General features: G+C 37.1%; 1 protein-coding gene across 6 annotated transcripts in view; it reads right to left on the bottom strand.

The window, feature by feature from the left end:
• Nucleotides 1-17,294, bottom strand: part of PLEKHA5 (pleckstrin homology domain containing A5) — a 237,530-nt gene that overhangs the window by 10,902 nt on the left and 209,334 nt on the right. For all 6 annotated transcript variants that reach the window (XM_040642198.1, XM_040642200.1, XM_040642197.1 and 3 more), the window contains 2 exons: nucleotides 15,447-15,564; nucleotides 423-541 (listed from right to left, as the gene is read on the bottom strand). In XM_040642198.1, the coding sequence (XP_040498132.1) occupies nucleotides 423-541; nucleotides 15,447-15,564 (237 nt within the window). The remainder of the gene's footprint in view (nucleotides 1-422; nucleotides 542-15,446; nucleotides 15,565-17,294) is intronic.

Genomic DNA, 17,294 nt, shown 5'->3' with positions numbered 1-17,294 from the left:
ATTTCTCAGGGTCACCAGAGGACTGGCAAACTCTAAATCCACCACAGCTAAAAGGCCCTCTAAACTCAGGGTAGCTTGGAAATCCATTACCTTGGTTGACCACAGGACATGTCTATCAGTCTCATCAAAGAAATTCTTAGAGGTGTCAAGAGATGTAATATAAGGCAGTCATATGAGAATAGATTCCACAAACTGTGGACCTTATCTCAAGGCCGATCAAAACAAACCTAGATTAGGTATTGAGTAGATCTGTCCCCTAGGTGCTAACTTCCTGCATGTAATTTAAAAAAAAATTAAGATTACTAAGTTTTTCTTAGACTATGCAAAAAAAATTTTTGTGAAATGCTAAAAAGGAAATTATGTATGAGAAAGCCATATATGGGCTTAAGAATTCTACTAGAAATTAACTTCTAGTTAAATACCGTTCTTGAATCCATCATCTTCTTAGTTTTCCTTAAGGTTACATAGGAGGCTATTGTCGAAGACTCAGGCGTTGGTGATTTTGTTCTGGGAGGGACTACTCCAACAGGAAAGTGGGGACCTAAAAATTAAAACAGCAGTAAGTTCTACAAAACATCGTTCACACAACATAATGCTTTCTTTTGACATACTCAATTTCTGAGGCTTTTATTTTATTAATTTGTTTATTTTTAAGTAGGTTCCATGCCCAGCGTGGAGCCCAGCGCAGGGCTTGAGCTCCCAAACCCTGAGATCAAGACCTGAGCCGAGATCAAGAGTCTGATGCTTAACCAACTCAGCCACCCAGCCACCCCTCTGAGGCTTTTAAAATCAAAAGGCAAATTTATTGGGGGTGCCTGGGTGGCTCAGTTAGTTAAGGGTCTGACTTTTCATTTCTACCCAGGTCATGATCTCAGCATTGTGAGCTCTGTGCTGCCTAAGATTTGCTTTCTCCCTCTTACCCTGCACCCCCTTCCCCTTAGCATGTGCTTGCTCTCTCTCTCTCTCAAAAAAGCGGGCAAATTTATTTATTTATTTATTTTTAAAGATTTTGGTTTTAAGTAATCTCTATACCCAGTGGGGCTTGAACTTACAACCTTGAGATCAAGAGTGCACATGTGCTGACTGAGCCAGCCAGGGGCTCTATAGGGAAAATTTATTGTTTGAAAAGAGCCAGGGAAAACGCAGCAGCCATCCATTACTGTACTCTACCTAAAGTTCTATAGATTAATAGATGACATCACAAATTTTAATTATAAAATAAGTAATACACAATGGATCACATATCCTCACAACAACCTTCTAAAGGAAAGAAGGTAAATAAAGTGCAGTATCTGCATTACTTTACTTCCTCAAGTCCATATAGTTCAGCAGCAGCACGGCTGGAGCTCCTCCTTTAGCCTTCTTTCCATTCACAACATTTTCAGAGACTGAAAGGACCTCAATCCTCTCACATATTAAAGATCAGGAAGGGCATGGCCCAGAAAGTTTAAGTGATTTACCTAAATGTCCTTCATTTCCATTTGGTCTCTTTTCAATCACACTGCACTGTCTCAATAGAGTCCACTAACAACGTTATCAATAGTTCCCTATAAGTAATCACTGTCACTTTCTCTTTTGCAATTTTAAAAATTTCTAAAATGAACACACACCACCGAAAACAAAACATACAACACAAAATCACTAACACAACAAAAACAAAAGCTAAAAATTAGTTAACATATATAATATATGCATTTATATCATAGTCGTCTTGTTTAAGCAGAATATATGCACTACTATCCACTAAGGACATTAGTAAAAGAACAAACTGTTAAAATCTCAATGGTTTTCTTAGGGGAAAAAAAAGAAAAAAAAAAGAAGAAAAAAGAAAAACACTACTCTCTTTGGGCTCACCTACAATTACATCAACTAAGCAGAAAAAGGAAAAAAGGAAGTTGATTTTCTCCCCCAAAGACAAATGGCAGGTCAATCATTCAGGACTCCTTTAATATATACACCAAACAATCTGTAGTTAAGGTTTTAATATTGTTTATGAACTCTATGACTATTACAAGGTTGCATATTTAAGAACAGGAAGACCTGAGTTGATATACAATACAGGTGATTTTGCGATTCAAACAAAGAAGAAAGCCTCTATTATTCCAGTCATTTTTAAAAGCCCCACTTTAAGTCCCGTGGCACAAATTATACCATAATTGATCTGGGTACTTCGGACAATTTATTCAGATGAGAGTTTATGATTATGAGTTGAAAAACAAACAAACAACCCAAACACCTAGGGGTGCAAAGCTGGCTCAGTTGGGAAAGCATGCAACTCTTCATCTCAGGGTGGTGAGTTCGAGCCCTACATTGGGTGTAGATCACTAAAAATAAAAAATTAAAAAAACCCCAAATTCCTAAATTTTAAGATGCAAATTTCAAGGAAGAATCCAAACCCTAAGAGAGAACATATGTCAGACAAGGTATTTTTTATTAATAAAGACATGCATTGATGGAACAAATGATTATTAACCTCGCTTTTTTCAATTCAATTGAATTCCTACTGATGAGTTAAAGTCACTGATTAAATAATTGCTAAATTTTGTATACTTGACTGGTGACATTTATCCAATACAGATCATGGGACATTATGACTATATAGGAGAAGAAAGAAGAATGGAATAAGATGTGCAAAAGCAAATAATAAAGTGCAGTCCTTATTTTATATATGCTCTAAACATTTTGCCTACAAGGATTAAAAATGTTACACATGTGATACATAGCAACATCCCCCCATATCCTACCTGAAGTGGGTAGATGCTACTCCGGTCCAGGAAACCAGTATTGTTGAAACGGGGGCATTCTGGCTAGGTTTACTGAGGTTTTGTTTTTTTAAAGATTTTATTTTTAAGTAATCTCCACACCTAAGGTGGGGCTCCAACTTAGAACCCTGAGATCGAGAGTTATAAATTCTACCCACTGAGCCAGCCAGGTGCCCCTAGATTTATTTTTTAAGATAAGTTACAAAGTCCCCCATTTTTTTTTTTTTAAAGTAGGCTCCACGCCCAGAGTGGAGCCCAACACAGAGCTTGAACTCATGACCCTGAGATCAAAACCGAGCTGAGATCAAGAGTTGGACCCTTAACTGACTGAACCTTCCTAGGAGACCCTACAAAGTCCCAGTTTTTATTTTTATTTATTTTTATTTTATTTTTTTAATAAAAGGAACCACAGGGAATGTTCCTTTTTTTTAATTTTTATTTTTTTAAAAGATTTTATTTGAGCGAGAGTGAGAGAGAGAGGAGTAGGGGGAAGGGGCAGAAGCAGACTCCCCCCTGAGCAGGGAGCGTGACATGCGGCCAGATCCCAGGATCCTGAGACTATGATCTAAGCTGAAGGCAGATGCTTAACCCACTGAGCACCCAGGTGCCCCAAAGTCCCAGTCTTTATTTTATTTTTTTAAAAGATTTATTTATTTATTTGACAGAGAGACAGCCAGCGAGAGAGGGAACACAAGCAGGGGGAGTGGGAGAGGAACAAGCAGGCTCACAGCGGAGGAGCCTGATGTGGGACTCGATCCCAGAGCACCGGGATCACGCCCTGAGCTGAAGGCAGACGCTCAACGACTACGCTACCCAGGCACTCCCCAAAGTCCCAGTCTTTAAATGTTGGCAACCAAAAGGGCACCTGGGTGGCTCAGTGGGTTAAGCATCTGCCTTTGGCTTGAGTCATGATCTCTGGGTCCTGGGAATCGAGCCTGCCATCAGGCTCAGCATGCAGTGCGGGAGGCTGTTTCTCCCACTCCCTCTGCCCCGTCCCCCTGCTAGTGCTCTCTAATAAATAAAAAAATAAAATCTTAAAAAAAAAATGGTGGCAACCAACACACTGGTTTTTTTGGGGGGGGGGCTAAGAAAACTCCATATTTATTCATAAATATTAATACATATATTTATAACTATTAATGCAAAAGTATGAAATAAATCATTATCAAATAGAATCTATTAGCACATTAAAGGAAAAATATACCATAAATGACGTTTATGTCAAGGAATGCAAATGGATGGTTTTTAGAATTTTTTTTATCTCTATTTATTTATTTAGGTAGGCTCCATGCCTAGCGTGGAGCCCAACATGGGGCTTGAAGAGTCAGACCCTTAACTGACTGAGACATCCAGGCGCCCTGCAAATGGATGGTTTAATTTAGAAAAGCTAGTAAATGTAATTCAACATATTAATATATAAAGAGAAAAATACGATCGCCAGCAAGGCATTTAATGAAATTCAATATCCTTTCATGAAAAAGAAAAACGTGGGGTGCCTGGGTGGTTCAGTCAGTTGAGTGTCTGCCTTCAGCTCAGTTCATGATCTCGGGGTCCTGGGATCAAGGCCTGCGTTCAGCTCCCTGTTCAGCGGGGAGTTTGCTTCACCCTCACCCTCTGCCTCTCCCCACTGCTTATGTTCTAAGTGAATAAAATCTTTGGGGAAAAAAAAAAAAAGGAAAGTTTTACTGAAATGAGAATAAATGGATACTTTCATAATATAACCAATGTAGATAACCCACACCAAAGCCAGTACCATGATGAATGGGAAACATTTCCAAGCATTTCCACCGAAGTCAACAACGGAATTAGGATATCTCCTACGTTCTCTAGCAACACCACTGTGCAACTACTGGCGCCAGAGAGGGGAGAGGTAGAAAACGACGGAAGGAAAAAAGGAAAATTATAATTCTGACGGAACTGTATATTTGGAAAATCCCAGCAAAATAACTGAACTTCTACTAAAAACATTTAGATAACTTAAAAAGGTAATGCCAGCCTTAACTGGGCCAATGTGGTGTGCCTATAAGGGGAATCTCGCTGTGGTTTTAATCTGCCTTTTCCTGTGACTAAAAACACGGCACTTCTTTTCATACACTTATTTGCTATGTGAATATACTCTCTTGTAAAGTGTCTGCTCAAGTGTTGTACGCTCCCTGATTTTTTTTTTTTTTAATCTTGGCCGGGTACCGTGTATTCATCAACAAGAACAAAGATCTGGTTTGTAGGTGGCTGGTTGTGAACCTCTGCTTTAAAAGTTTCTACAAATCATGGCCAAATGCCTGACATTTCATTAACTTACACACTACTCAAATTTTTACTTAGCACTTACTGCAAAATTATTGATTGGATAAATGAAAGAGACTTTCCTCTTTACCGTTTTTATTAAACAGAGCAGATACAAAGGAGTAAGTACAAAATATGTGCAAGCATAAAGAATGACCATCTGGTCATCACATAGCTTAGAAATATCATCATGACCTTAAAACACTCCCTAATATGGGGCGCCTGGGTGGCGCAGTCATTAAGCGTCTGCCTTCGGCTCAGGGCGTGATCCCAGCGTTCTGGGATCGAGCCCCACATCAGGCTCCTCCGCTGAGAACCCGCTTCTTCCTCTCCCACCTTCCCTGCTTGTGTTCCCTCTCTCGCTGACTGTCTCTCTCTGTCAAATAAATAAATAAAATCTTTAAAAAAAAAAAAAACACTCCCTAATCCCCTCTCCTTTCCTGTCTCTCCTCAGAGGTAATTAACTGTCAAATTATGTGTTTATCTCCCCCCGCTTTTCTTTATAGTTCTGTAATATCTGAATTCCTAAAAAAAATACTATTTCAGTTTTGAATATTTTTAATGTACACATATGTGAAGCTACATGCCATGTATCTTTCTGCAACTTGATGTTTTCACTCAATATTAGGTTCAATTTTTTTAGCTGCCTTAAGTTTTATTTGTTTTTATAAACACGATACAGCTAAACTTTATTTTTAATCCAGTTTGACAACCTTTTTCTTTCAAGTGAAGCATTTAGTCTAATTATATTTGTTATAATTACTCATGTATTTAGACTTATTTCTGCCATCCTAGTTTTTGTTTTATATTTTCCCCACTTCCTCTATTTTTTCTTTTTCTTCTTTTGGATTCTTGTTCAGTTTGCTTCCCTACTAGTTTGGAAACTATACAGTCTATTTCTTTTATCTTATCCTTAAGCATGCACACTTAATTTATTAAAGTATAAAGGTAGTCATGATCACTACCATCCTCTGGAACAATACAAGCACTTTAGAACATATTAATACCAACAAATTTCCTGCTGTTTTATATGCTATTGCTATCAAATATTTTAGTTTTTTGCTTCTTAGATTTTCCACATCTGACCACTTTCCTTCTATATGAAATGTAGAACTCTCTCAAATGATGGTAAGTGACAAACTTTCCAGTTTTTGTTTTTTTAAAAAAGACTTTATTTATTTTTGAGAGAGAGAGAGAGTCCGTGCAAACGGGGCGGGGGGGAGAGGGAGAAGCAGATGCCCCACTGAGTGGGGAGCCTGATGAAGGACTTGATCCCGGGACCCTGAGATCATGACCTAAGCTGAAGGCAGATGCTTAACCGACTGAGCCACCCAGATGCCTCAAACTCTCCAGTTTTTGTCTTTACTCTTCCTTCCTTGTTTCATTGAGGCAAAATGTATAACTAAAATGCACAGATCTTAAGCGCATAACTGGTGAGTTTCGATAAATGCATTCTTATCCCTAGCCTCATAGGTATACATCTGTATAATCATTTCAGTCAAGATAAAGACCATCTTCATCACCCCGCAAAATTCCCTTCCAGTCAATCCCCCGTCAGCCAAAGGCAACCATTATGTTGTTGTCTATCACCAATAGATTAGTTTTGCCTATTCTCAAACTTCATATAAAGGAAAAATATACCATGTCTCCTTTATGTCTGACTTAACGTAAGTTTTTCATATTTATACAAATGTTGCTGAGAGTCACACATGTACCTTTATCAGAAGTGTTTTTTAATTGCTGAATAGTAGTCTAATGTATGAAAATATCACAATTTGTTTATCCAAACTCTTGTTTATAGACATATGGGTTGCCCCCAATATTTGTTTATAATGATTAAAACTGCTGTAAAAATCCTTGTATAAGTTTTTTTGAGGAATGTTGCTTCCATTTTTCTTAGGTAAGTATATAGGAGCAGAATTGCTGGATATCATAACTGCATATTTAATTTTAATTTCATAAGAAACTGTCAAACTGTTGCTCTATCTTACACTACCATCAGAAGTGTGTGTGAATTCCAACTGTTTCATGTCCTAACAAACACTTGGTAATTTAAGTCTTAATTTAGCTATTCCAGAAGGTGTGAAGTGTGATTTTAATTTGCATCAAAACTGCATTTATGATTGATCAGTTGTAAACTTTTTTGTATGCTTGTATACTGTATTTGTTAAGTTTCCAAGTCTTTGCCTACTTTTATTGGGCTGCTTGTCTTCATTATTGATTTGCAAGAGTTGTGAGGCGCCTGGGTGGCTCAGTCATTAAGTGTCTGCAAGAGTTGTTTATATATTCCGAATACAAGGCCTTTGTCAGATATATATACTATTTTCTCCCATTCTAATGGGCAGGAGCTTTAAATTTTGATGAAATCAAATTAATCAGTTTTCACTGAGAGTATATAGCTCTCAGAGGTTTCCAGCTTTACTTGAGGGGGTATCTTATCAGACTCCTAATTTGTTCAGGTTCTGAGCTTTGTACTGTTACAAGGCATTTTAGTGTTCCAATTAAATTATTGGATTCCTCCTGTTATAAACTGAATTATGTCTTTCTAAATTCATGTTGAGGTCCTAACCCCTGATATGACTCTATTTGCCAGGAAGAGAGTCCTTACCTGAAACTGAACCCTGCTGGACCTTTATCTTGGACTTCTCACCTACAGAACCGTAAACAGAAATTTCTGTTGTTTAAGCCACTCGGTCTGTGGTATTTTGTTATGGCGGCCCGAGCAGACTAATTAAGGCACACCCTTCACATAAGGTGAGCATTCCTTTCTTACTTGCTGGAAGTTTCTCCAAAAAATTTAAAATGATATCAACCAGCAATTAGAATCACTTTCTATAAGAGGACTGGCTGGGACATCTAGTTAGCTATATTGCCAAAACATTTGCTTGCAGTCTAATGTTTCCTGTGTATTTATAATAATATGCATCAGTATGATAAAGGCTGAGACTACGACTGTTTAACTTCATCTGTGTATGAAAATGTAAAGTTAAAAAAGACTTTGGTTAAGGAAAAGTAATGATTTGGATGAGAATAAGAAAGGTGTATAAATATGGGTGTATAAGTTCTCAAGAAGGCAGTATTTTTTTCTAATGAAAAATAAAAAACAAAAACACTCACCAAAACCTGACATTGTAAGACTTAAAAAAAATATTCTAATTATGGAAAAAGCTAAATAAACATTATAACTTAGTGTTTTTAAAAATTTATTTCGTAATCCTTTATCAGACTATAAAAAATCAGTCTGGTGGGTAAGGACCAATTAATTATTTTTCTGAAAAATTTATATTTTCCATATTTGCTTTACCTCTGTGTAAGTACAGTTGGCCTTTGAACAACATGGGGGTTACTGACATTGACCCTTCATGCAGTTGAAAATCTGCAAGTAACTTTTTTTTTTCATGTTAAGTAGATTCTATGCCCAACATGGGGTATGAACTCATGACCCCAAGATCAAGAGTCCACAGGCTCTACAGACTGAGCCAGACAGGTGCCACTGCATGTAACTTTTGGTTCCTCAAAAACTTAACAACTAATAGCCTGTTTTTTTTTTTTTTAAGATTTTATTTATTTATTTGACAGAGAGAGAGACAGCCAGCGAGAGAGGGAACACAAGCAGGGGGAGTGGGAGAGGAAGAAGCAGGCTCCCAGCGGAGCAGGGAGCCCAATGCGGGGCTCGATCTCAGGACTCTGGGATCATGCCCTGAGCCAAAGGCAGATGCTTAACGATTGAGCCACCCAGGCGCCCCTAATAGCCTACTGTTAACCGGCAACTACTAATACATTACTTTGGATGTTATATGTGTTATATACTGTATTCTTACAATAAAGTAAGCTACGCAAAAGAAAACCATATTAAGAAAACCATACGAAAAATACATTTACAGTTCTGTACAGTATTTATTGGGAAAAAAATCTGCATTTAAGTGGACCCTTACAGTTCAAAACTATGTTGTTCAAGTCAACTGTATGTGAATACCACACAACCTCTTTTTGTGAACCACTTACACATTCTCCTAAATAACCACAATATCACTTACTGTTGATGATATCTAGAACATATTTAAATTTCCATAATTGTCCCAAGAATGTCTTTAGAGACTTCAAAAAACATTTACTTACAATTTTTTAAAAAGTAATCTCTTCACCCAACATAGGGCTCAAACTCACAACCCTGAGATCAAGAGCATAATGCTCCACTGACTGAGTCAGCCAGGTGCTCCTAGAAATTTCTTTAAAACCACAATCTAGGAGACAGTCCAACATGCCAGAGGAGTAGGAGACCTTAGCTTCCTCTGGTCCCAAGAATTCGGTTAGATAGCTATCAAATCATTCTGAACCCCTGTGAACTCAACCAGAGAGCTAAGAAAAGAACAGCTGCAATGCTACAAATAAAAAAGCCACCACTTTCTGCAAGAATGATAAGACAGAAAAACTTACCTCAAAAAGAGAACAAGAGGCAGTACCGGCTGCCAGGTATCTAATCAGTACGGATATAAGTAGGAAGTTAGAACCAGAGTTCAGAATAACCATTATAAAGATACTAGCTGGGCTTGAAAAAAAAGGAGAGAAGACACTAGAGAATCCATTTCTGGAGAAATAAAACAACTAAAATCTAATCAAGCTGAAATAAAAAAGGCTATTAATAAGATGCAATAAAAAATGAAGGCTCTAACTGCTGGGATATGAGGTAGAAGAGTGAATTAGTGATAGAGAAGACAAAATGATGGAGAATAAAGAAGCTGAGAAAATGAGGGAGAAACAACCACTGGCACGAGGGGAAAATTCAAGAGATAAGTGATACCATAAAATGAAACAATATTAGAATAATTGGGATCCCAGAAGAAGAGGAAAGAGAGAGAAAGAGATTGTGAGAGAGAGAGAGAGAGGGAGGGGCAGAAGGTATACTGGAGCAAATTATAGCTGAGAACTTCCCTAATCTGGGGAAGGAAACAGGCATTCAAGTCAAGGAGGCACAGAGAACACCCCCTCAAAATCAATAAAAATATGTCAACACCCCAGTATATAACAGTGATACTTGCAAATCTCAGAGACAAAGAGAAAATCCCCGAAAGCAGCTCAAGGCAAGAAGTCCATAACCTACAAGGGTAGAAACATTACACTGGCAGCAGACCTATCCACGGAGACCTGGCAGGCCAGAAAAGAATGGCATGATAAATTCAGAGTGCCAAATGAGAAAAATATGCAGCCAAGAATACTTTATCCAGCTCGGATGTCATTCAAAATAGAAGGAGAGATAAAAAGCTTACAGGACAAACAGAAACGAAAAGAATTTGTGATCACTAAACCAACCCTGCAAGAAATATTAAAGGGGATACTTTAAGCAAAAGAGATCCCAAAAGTAACATAGACCAGAAAGGAACAAGGACAATATACAGCAACACTGACTTTACAGGTAAAACAATGACACTAAATTCATATCTAATAGTTACTCTAAATGTAAATGGGCTAAATGCCCTAATTAAAAAAGATACTGGGTATCAGATTGGATAAAAAAGCAAGTCCCATCAATATGTTGTCTGCAAGAAACTCATTTTAGACCTAAATACACCTCCAGATTGAAAGTGAGGGGGTGGAAAACCATTTATCAGGCTAATGGACATCAAAGGAAAGCTGGGGTGGCAGTCTTTATATAGACAAATTAGATTTTAAACCGAAGACTGTAATAAGAGAAGAGGAAGGACACTATATCATAGTTGCAGGGTCTATCCAAAAAGAAGATCTAACAATTATAAATATTTATGCTCCTAACATGGGAACAGCCAATTAAATAAACCAACTAATAACCCAAATAAAGAAACACATTAATAATAATACAATAATAGTAGGGGACGTTAACACCCCACTCATAGCAATGGACATACCATCTAAGCAGAAGATCAACAAGGAAACAAGGACTTTGAATGACACACTGGACCAGATGGACTTCAGATATATTTAGAGTGTTCCATTCTAAAGCAACAGAATACACATTCCTCTTGAGTGCACATGGAACATTCTCCAGAATAGATCACACACTGGGTCACAAACCAGTTCTCAACTGGTACCAGAAGATTGGGATCATTCCCTGCATATTTTCGGACCACAATGCTTTGAAACTGGAACTCAATCACAAGAGGAAATTTGGAAAGAACTCAAATACGTGGAGGCTAAAGAGCATCCTACTAAAGAATGAATGGGTCAACAGGGAAATTAAAGAAGAATTTAAAAATTAATGGAAACAAATGAAAATGAAAACAACTGTTCAAAACCTTCGGGATGCAGCAAAGGTGGTCCTAAGAGGGAGGTATATAACAATACAGCTTTTTTCAAGAAACAAGAAAGGTGGGAAGGGGGTGGAGGGGAGGGGGTAATAGGGTGATGGGTATTAAGGAGGGCCTGTGTTGTGATGAGTGCTGGGTGTTATAGGTAACTAATGAATCATCGAACACTACAACCAAAACTAATGATGTACTATATGTTGGCTAATTGAATTTAAATAAATAAATAAATAGAGAAACAAGAAAGGTCTCAAATACACAACCTAAAGGAGCTGGAGAAAGAATAGCAAATAAAGCCTAAATCCAGCAGAAAAGAATTAATAAAGAATAGGGGAGAAATCAACGAAATAGAAACCAAAAGAACAGTAGAACAGATCAACGAAACTAGTAGTTGGCTCTTTGAAAGAATACGATTGATAACCCCCCTGGCCAGACTTATCAAAAGGAAAAGAGAAGGGACTCAAATAAATAAAATCATGAATAAAAGAGGAGAGATCACAACCAACACCAAAGAAATACAACTACAAGAACATATTATGAGCAATTATATGCCAACAAATTAGGCAATCTGGAAGAAATGGATACATTCTTAGAAACTTATAAACTACCAAAACTGAAACAGGAAGAAATAGAAAACCTGAACAGACCCATAACCGGCAAAGAAATTGAAGGAGTAATCAAAAATATCCCAAGAAACAAGAGTCCAGGGCCAGATGGCTTCCCAGGGGAATTCTACCAAACATTTAAAGAATTAATACCTATTCTTCTAAAGCCATTTCAAAAAACAGAAATGGAAGGAAAACTTCCAAACTCTTTCTATGAGGCCAGCATTACCTTGATTCAAAACCAGACAACAACCCCACCAAAAAGAATTACAGACCAATATCCCTGATGAATATGGATGCAAAAATTCTCACCAAGATACTAGCCAATAGGATCCAACAGTACATTAAAAGGACTGCAAGGGTGTTTCAACATCTGCAAATCAATCAATCAATCAATACACTACATTAATAAAAGAAAGGACAAGAACCATATGATCCTCTCAATAGATGCAGAAAAAGCATCTGACAAAATACAGCATCCTTTCTTGATTAAAATTCTTCACAGTGTAAGACAGAGGGAACAGACCTCAATATCATAAAAGCCATACATGAAAAGCTCACAGTGAATATCATTCTCAATGGGGAAACACTGAGAGCTTTTCCCTAAGGTCAGGAACACGACAGGGATGTCTACTCTCACCACTGTTTTTCATCATAGTACTAGAAGTCCTAGCCTCGGCAATCAGACAACAAAAAGAAATAAAAGGCATCCGAATCAGCAAAGAAGTCAAATTCTCACTCTTTGCAGATGACATGATATTCTATATGGAAAAGCCAAAAGACTCCACCCCTAAATTGCCAGAACTCATACAGGCATTCAGCAATGTGGCAGGATATAAAATCAATGCACAGAAATCAGTTGCATTTCTATACACTAACAGTGAGACAGAAGAAAGAGAACTTAAGGAATCGATCCCATTTACAATTGCACCAAAAACCGTGAGATATGTAGGAATAAACCTAACCAAAGAGGTAAAGTATCTGTATTCTAATAACTCTAGAACACTTATGAAAGAAACTGAGGAAGACAGAAAGCAACGGAAAAACATTCCATACTCATGGAATGGAAGAACAAATATTGTTAAAATGTCTACGCTACCTAGAGCACTTCATACATTCAGTGCAATCCCTATCAAAATACCATCCACTTTTTTCACAGAGCTGGAATAAATAATCCTAAAATTTGTATGGAACCAGAAAAGACCCCGAACAGCCAGAGGAATGTTGAAAAATAAAAACAAAGCTGGGGGCATCACAATGCTGGACTTCCAGCTCTATTACAAAGTTGTAATCATAAAGACAGTATGGTACTGGTACAAAACAGACACACAGATCAATGAGAAAGAATAGAGAACCCAGAGATGGATCTTCAACTCTATGGTCAACTAATCTGCGAGAAGGCAGTAAAGACTATCCAATGGAAAAAAGACTGTTTCTTCAACAAATGGTGTTGGGAAAACTGGACAGCCACATGCAGAAGACTGAAACTGGACCATTTCCTTACACCATACACAAAAACAGACTCAAAAGGAATGACAGATCTATATGTGAGACAGGAATCCATCAAAATCCTAGAGAACACAGGCAGCAACCTTTGTGACCTCAGCAACCTTGGCCGCAGCAACTTCTTTCAAGACACGTCTCCAAAGGCAAGGGAAACAAAGGCAAAAATGAATTATTAGGACTTCATCAAGATAAAAAGCTCTTGCACAGCAACGGAAACAGTCGACAAAACCAAAAGTCAGCCTATAGAATAGGAGAATATATTTGCAAATGTCTTATCAGAGAAAGGGCTAGTATCCAAAATCTATAAAGAACTTATCAAACTCAACACCCAAAGAACAAATAATCCAGTAAAAAAAAATGGCAGAAGACATGAACAGACATTTCTCCAAAGAAGATACACAAATGGCCAACAGACACATGAAAAAATGCTCAACATGATCCAGCATCAGGGAAATACAAATCAAAACCACAATGAGATACCACCTCACAGCAGTCAGAATGGAGAAAATTAACAACTCAGGAAATGACAGATGTTGGGGAGGATGCAGAAAGGGGAACCCTCTTACACTGCTGGTGGGAATGCAAGCTGGTGCAGCTACTCTGGAACAGTATGGAAGTTCCTCAAAAAGTTAAAAATAGAGCTACCCTATGACCCGGCAATTGCACTACCAGGTATTTACCCCAAAGATACAAATGTAGTGATCGGAAGGGGTAGCTGCACCCCAATGTTTAGAGCAGCAATGTCCACAATAGCCAAACTATGGAAGGAGCCCAGATCTCCACTGACAAATGAATGGATAAAGAAGATGTGGTATTGTGCTAAGCAAAATAAGTCAATCAGAAAAAGACAATTATCATATGATCTCACTTATACGTGGAATTTAAGAAACAAAACAGAGGATCAAAGGGGAAGAGAGGAAAAAATGAAACAAGACAAAATCAGAGAGGGAGATAAACCGTAAGAGACTCTCAATCATGGGAAACAAACAGGGTTGCTGGAGGGGAGGGGGCTGGGGCAACTGGGTGATGGACATTAAGGAGGGTACATGATATAATGGGCACTGGGTGTTAATATAAGGCTGCTGAATCACTGAACTCTACCTCTAAAACTAGTAATACATTATATGTTAATTAATTGAATTAAAACCAACCAACCAACCAACCAACGAACCAACCACAATCCAAACAAGGTTGAAGCACTGCACTGTATCTGGCCTTTTCTATCTTTTTATTCTTGACTACTTCCCCCTCTAGCTTTTTTCTTTACAACCCTGAAGAACGATCAGTATTTAAAAAAAAAAAATCAGAAGTGCCTGGCTGGCTCAGTCGTAAGAGTGTGCAAATCTTGATCTCAGGATTGAACTCACGACCCCCATGTTGTGTCTAGAGGTTACTAAAAATAAATAAATAAATAAATAAATACACTTTAAAAAATCAGAGTACACCCAGTAAGAGTACTATGTCATGGAATTTGTTTATTTACTTGTTTTTCTGGTTAAGTAAACTCTATGCCTAACGTGGGGCTCCAACGCATGACCCCAACATCAAGAGTAACATGCTCTACTGAATGAGCCAGCAGGGTACCCCTTAGCCCTTGATCTTTCATGTACAATTTTAAAACAGAAGAAAACCAAAACCTCCCTACCCTAAAATCTCAGGAAATGGAAAACTTTTCAAACGGTTGGAATGTACTCATTTTTCACTAAAACCTAATCTGGACTGATATGAAGCTTTTAGTCTTTATCCCTCTCAGGATGAACATTTCAGAAATATTAATTTATTTCAGAAGGGGATGTGGCCTCATGCCTCGCTGAGATGACATGCAATATAAGGTTTATGGGTCATGTTACCTTCCTAATACCTGAAACTTCTGAATTCAGAAGCTCATCAGATTCCAGAGGTTTCAGATAAGGGACTGTGGACTTGTATATGCACTGAGCCAACATGTAAACTGATTTTATTGTTAAAATGTCTGAAAAACACAGGAGATAAGACATATCCCAAATGCTGACCTTTAACGGAAGTTTCCATTTCTGAAACAGGTTCTGATTTTTCTTCTCCATTAGATTCATCAACTTCTGCCACTGTTGTTAACTCTGGTTCACTCTTGTAGAGTCTATAATCTGGACCCTGGAAAGGAAGATGTGCAATTAAAAAAAAAATTGGTACGAGTTTCTTTTATAAGGTTTACCTCTAAAGCCTCAAATCAAACCCTGAAAATTAAAAGCCTCAGTCAACTGTCTTGGATACAGGCACAATAGATATATATAATTGATACATATATATTACAACCAACATAGGAAAAAAAATCTGAAATATTTTTAACCAGTAAAAGTTTTGGTTTTCAAATTAAGAATATTCTTATTAGGGACAAAGTCATTAGAACATTTTTTTTTATCACAGTACAACTGAGGTCTGAAAATAATTATATCAATTCAATTAGTCCTATTTCTTATCCCTTAATTCTCTTCTAGCTTACCACATTTTACACTTATTTGTTCAACCCCAAATCTCTTATTTTCAGCTTCCATGGGTAATGTCTCTCCTTGGCAATGTCCACATCCTCTAATAGTTTTTCTAGATGGAACTGCCCATATCCCAACCCTTTTATCATTCTTAGTAACAATCTTTTTTCATTCTCACTTCTTTCTGATCCAAAGATATTTTGCTTCTAATATCCTGAAATGGTATATTTAAAATATGACTTCTTAGGCAAATGCAAGGTAACCACTTTACAAAAACACTTATTAAAAATATGAAATTATGAAGTACTAAAATTGTAAAAATATAAGAAAATGAGAATGGCAAAACAAAAACAGGAAAAACACAAACAGAAAAACACTGGCTAAAAGTGAGGTTATAATAAAAAAAAAAGTTTGAGTGTAAAATAAACTTTCAAAAATGAGAGGGCAGGTACATGATTGATTATTCTGTGGCTACTGAAGCCACTTACACAGTGAGATCCATTTCTTGGATATCCTTGAACTTGATGAATCTTCTTTTCTTCAGGCAGATGGACTGGGCCCCTGCTATAACAGAGCAAGGAGCTGCTATCACTGGGCAGAGGGGGGATTATGGGAGGCTGCTCTGTAAAGTCATAGGACCGAGGAAGTGGAGGACGAGGTGGGACTACTTCCTCTTCCTAAAGATTGTAGAATAGTCACCTTATTTAGATAAGCATATTGAATTAAGTATATCTAAATTCTTTGCAATGGTAAGTTAACTTAAATTCACTTTAAGATAATTAAAGGGACACTGCCAAGCCAAAAGTCTCAAATTGAAAAGTAAAATAAAAAATGCAAAGTATGATAGCCAGTAACTGGGTCTCAAATACGGTTTTATCTAATTTTTTTGGGTAACATACAGGTTAGCTTTCATCTGAAGCTTAACATCAAAACAGATATTTGAAACTACTGTTATTTTCACTTTAAAAATAGAAGAAAGTAATTAATTTAAAAGTCTTACTGCCTATTTTTTTTTTTTTGTAATTTTAAGAGACAAAATAAAGAAACATCTCTTTTTGATTGGTTTTAATACAAAATTCAAGACCACAGATGCTTTCACTCAGGTTGACAGTATCTCTTTGTAGTTGTAATTTCTCTATGGTATGCATGACACACAGCCAACTTATCTATTAATCATCCTACAAATTTTATCAAGAATAAGAAACAATGATAAATATTCAAATTACTTGTATCAGAAAAAGTATGACAATGTTAAAGTTCTAACATAGATGAAAAGTAGTGATTCAATTTTTTTTTTTTTTGCATTGAGGGAAGAAAAATCATATCTGTTAGAAGTATCAAATTACTGAATCAGTGAAATTTCAAGATTAAAACAATAACTTAAATATATTTAGA

The sequence above is a fragment of the Ursus maritimus genome, unplaced genomic scaffold, assembly GCF_017311325.1.
Source record: "Ursus maritimus isolate PB19 unplaced genomic scaffold, ASM1731132v1 scaffold_26, whole genome shotgun sequence".
Classification (NCBI taxonomy): Eukaryota; Metazoa; Chordata; class Mammalia; order Carnivora; family Ursidae; genus Ursus; species Ursus maritimus.
The sequence above is the reverse complement of the archived record's forward strand: the minus strand, read 5'-3'. Positions and strand labels throughout refer to the sequence as shown.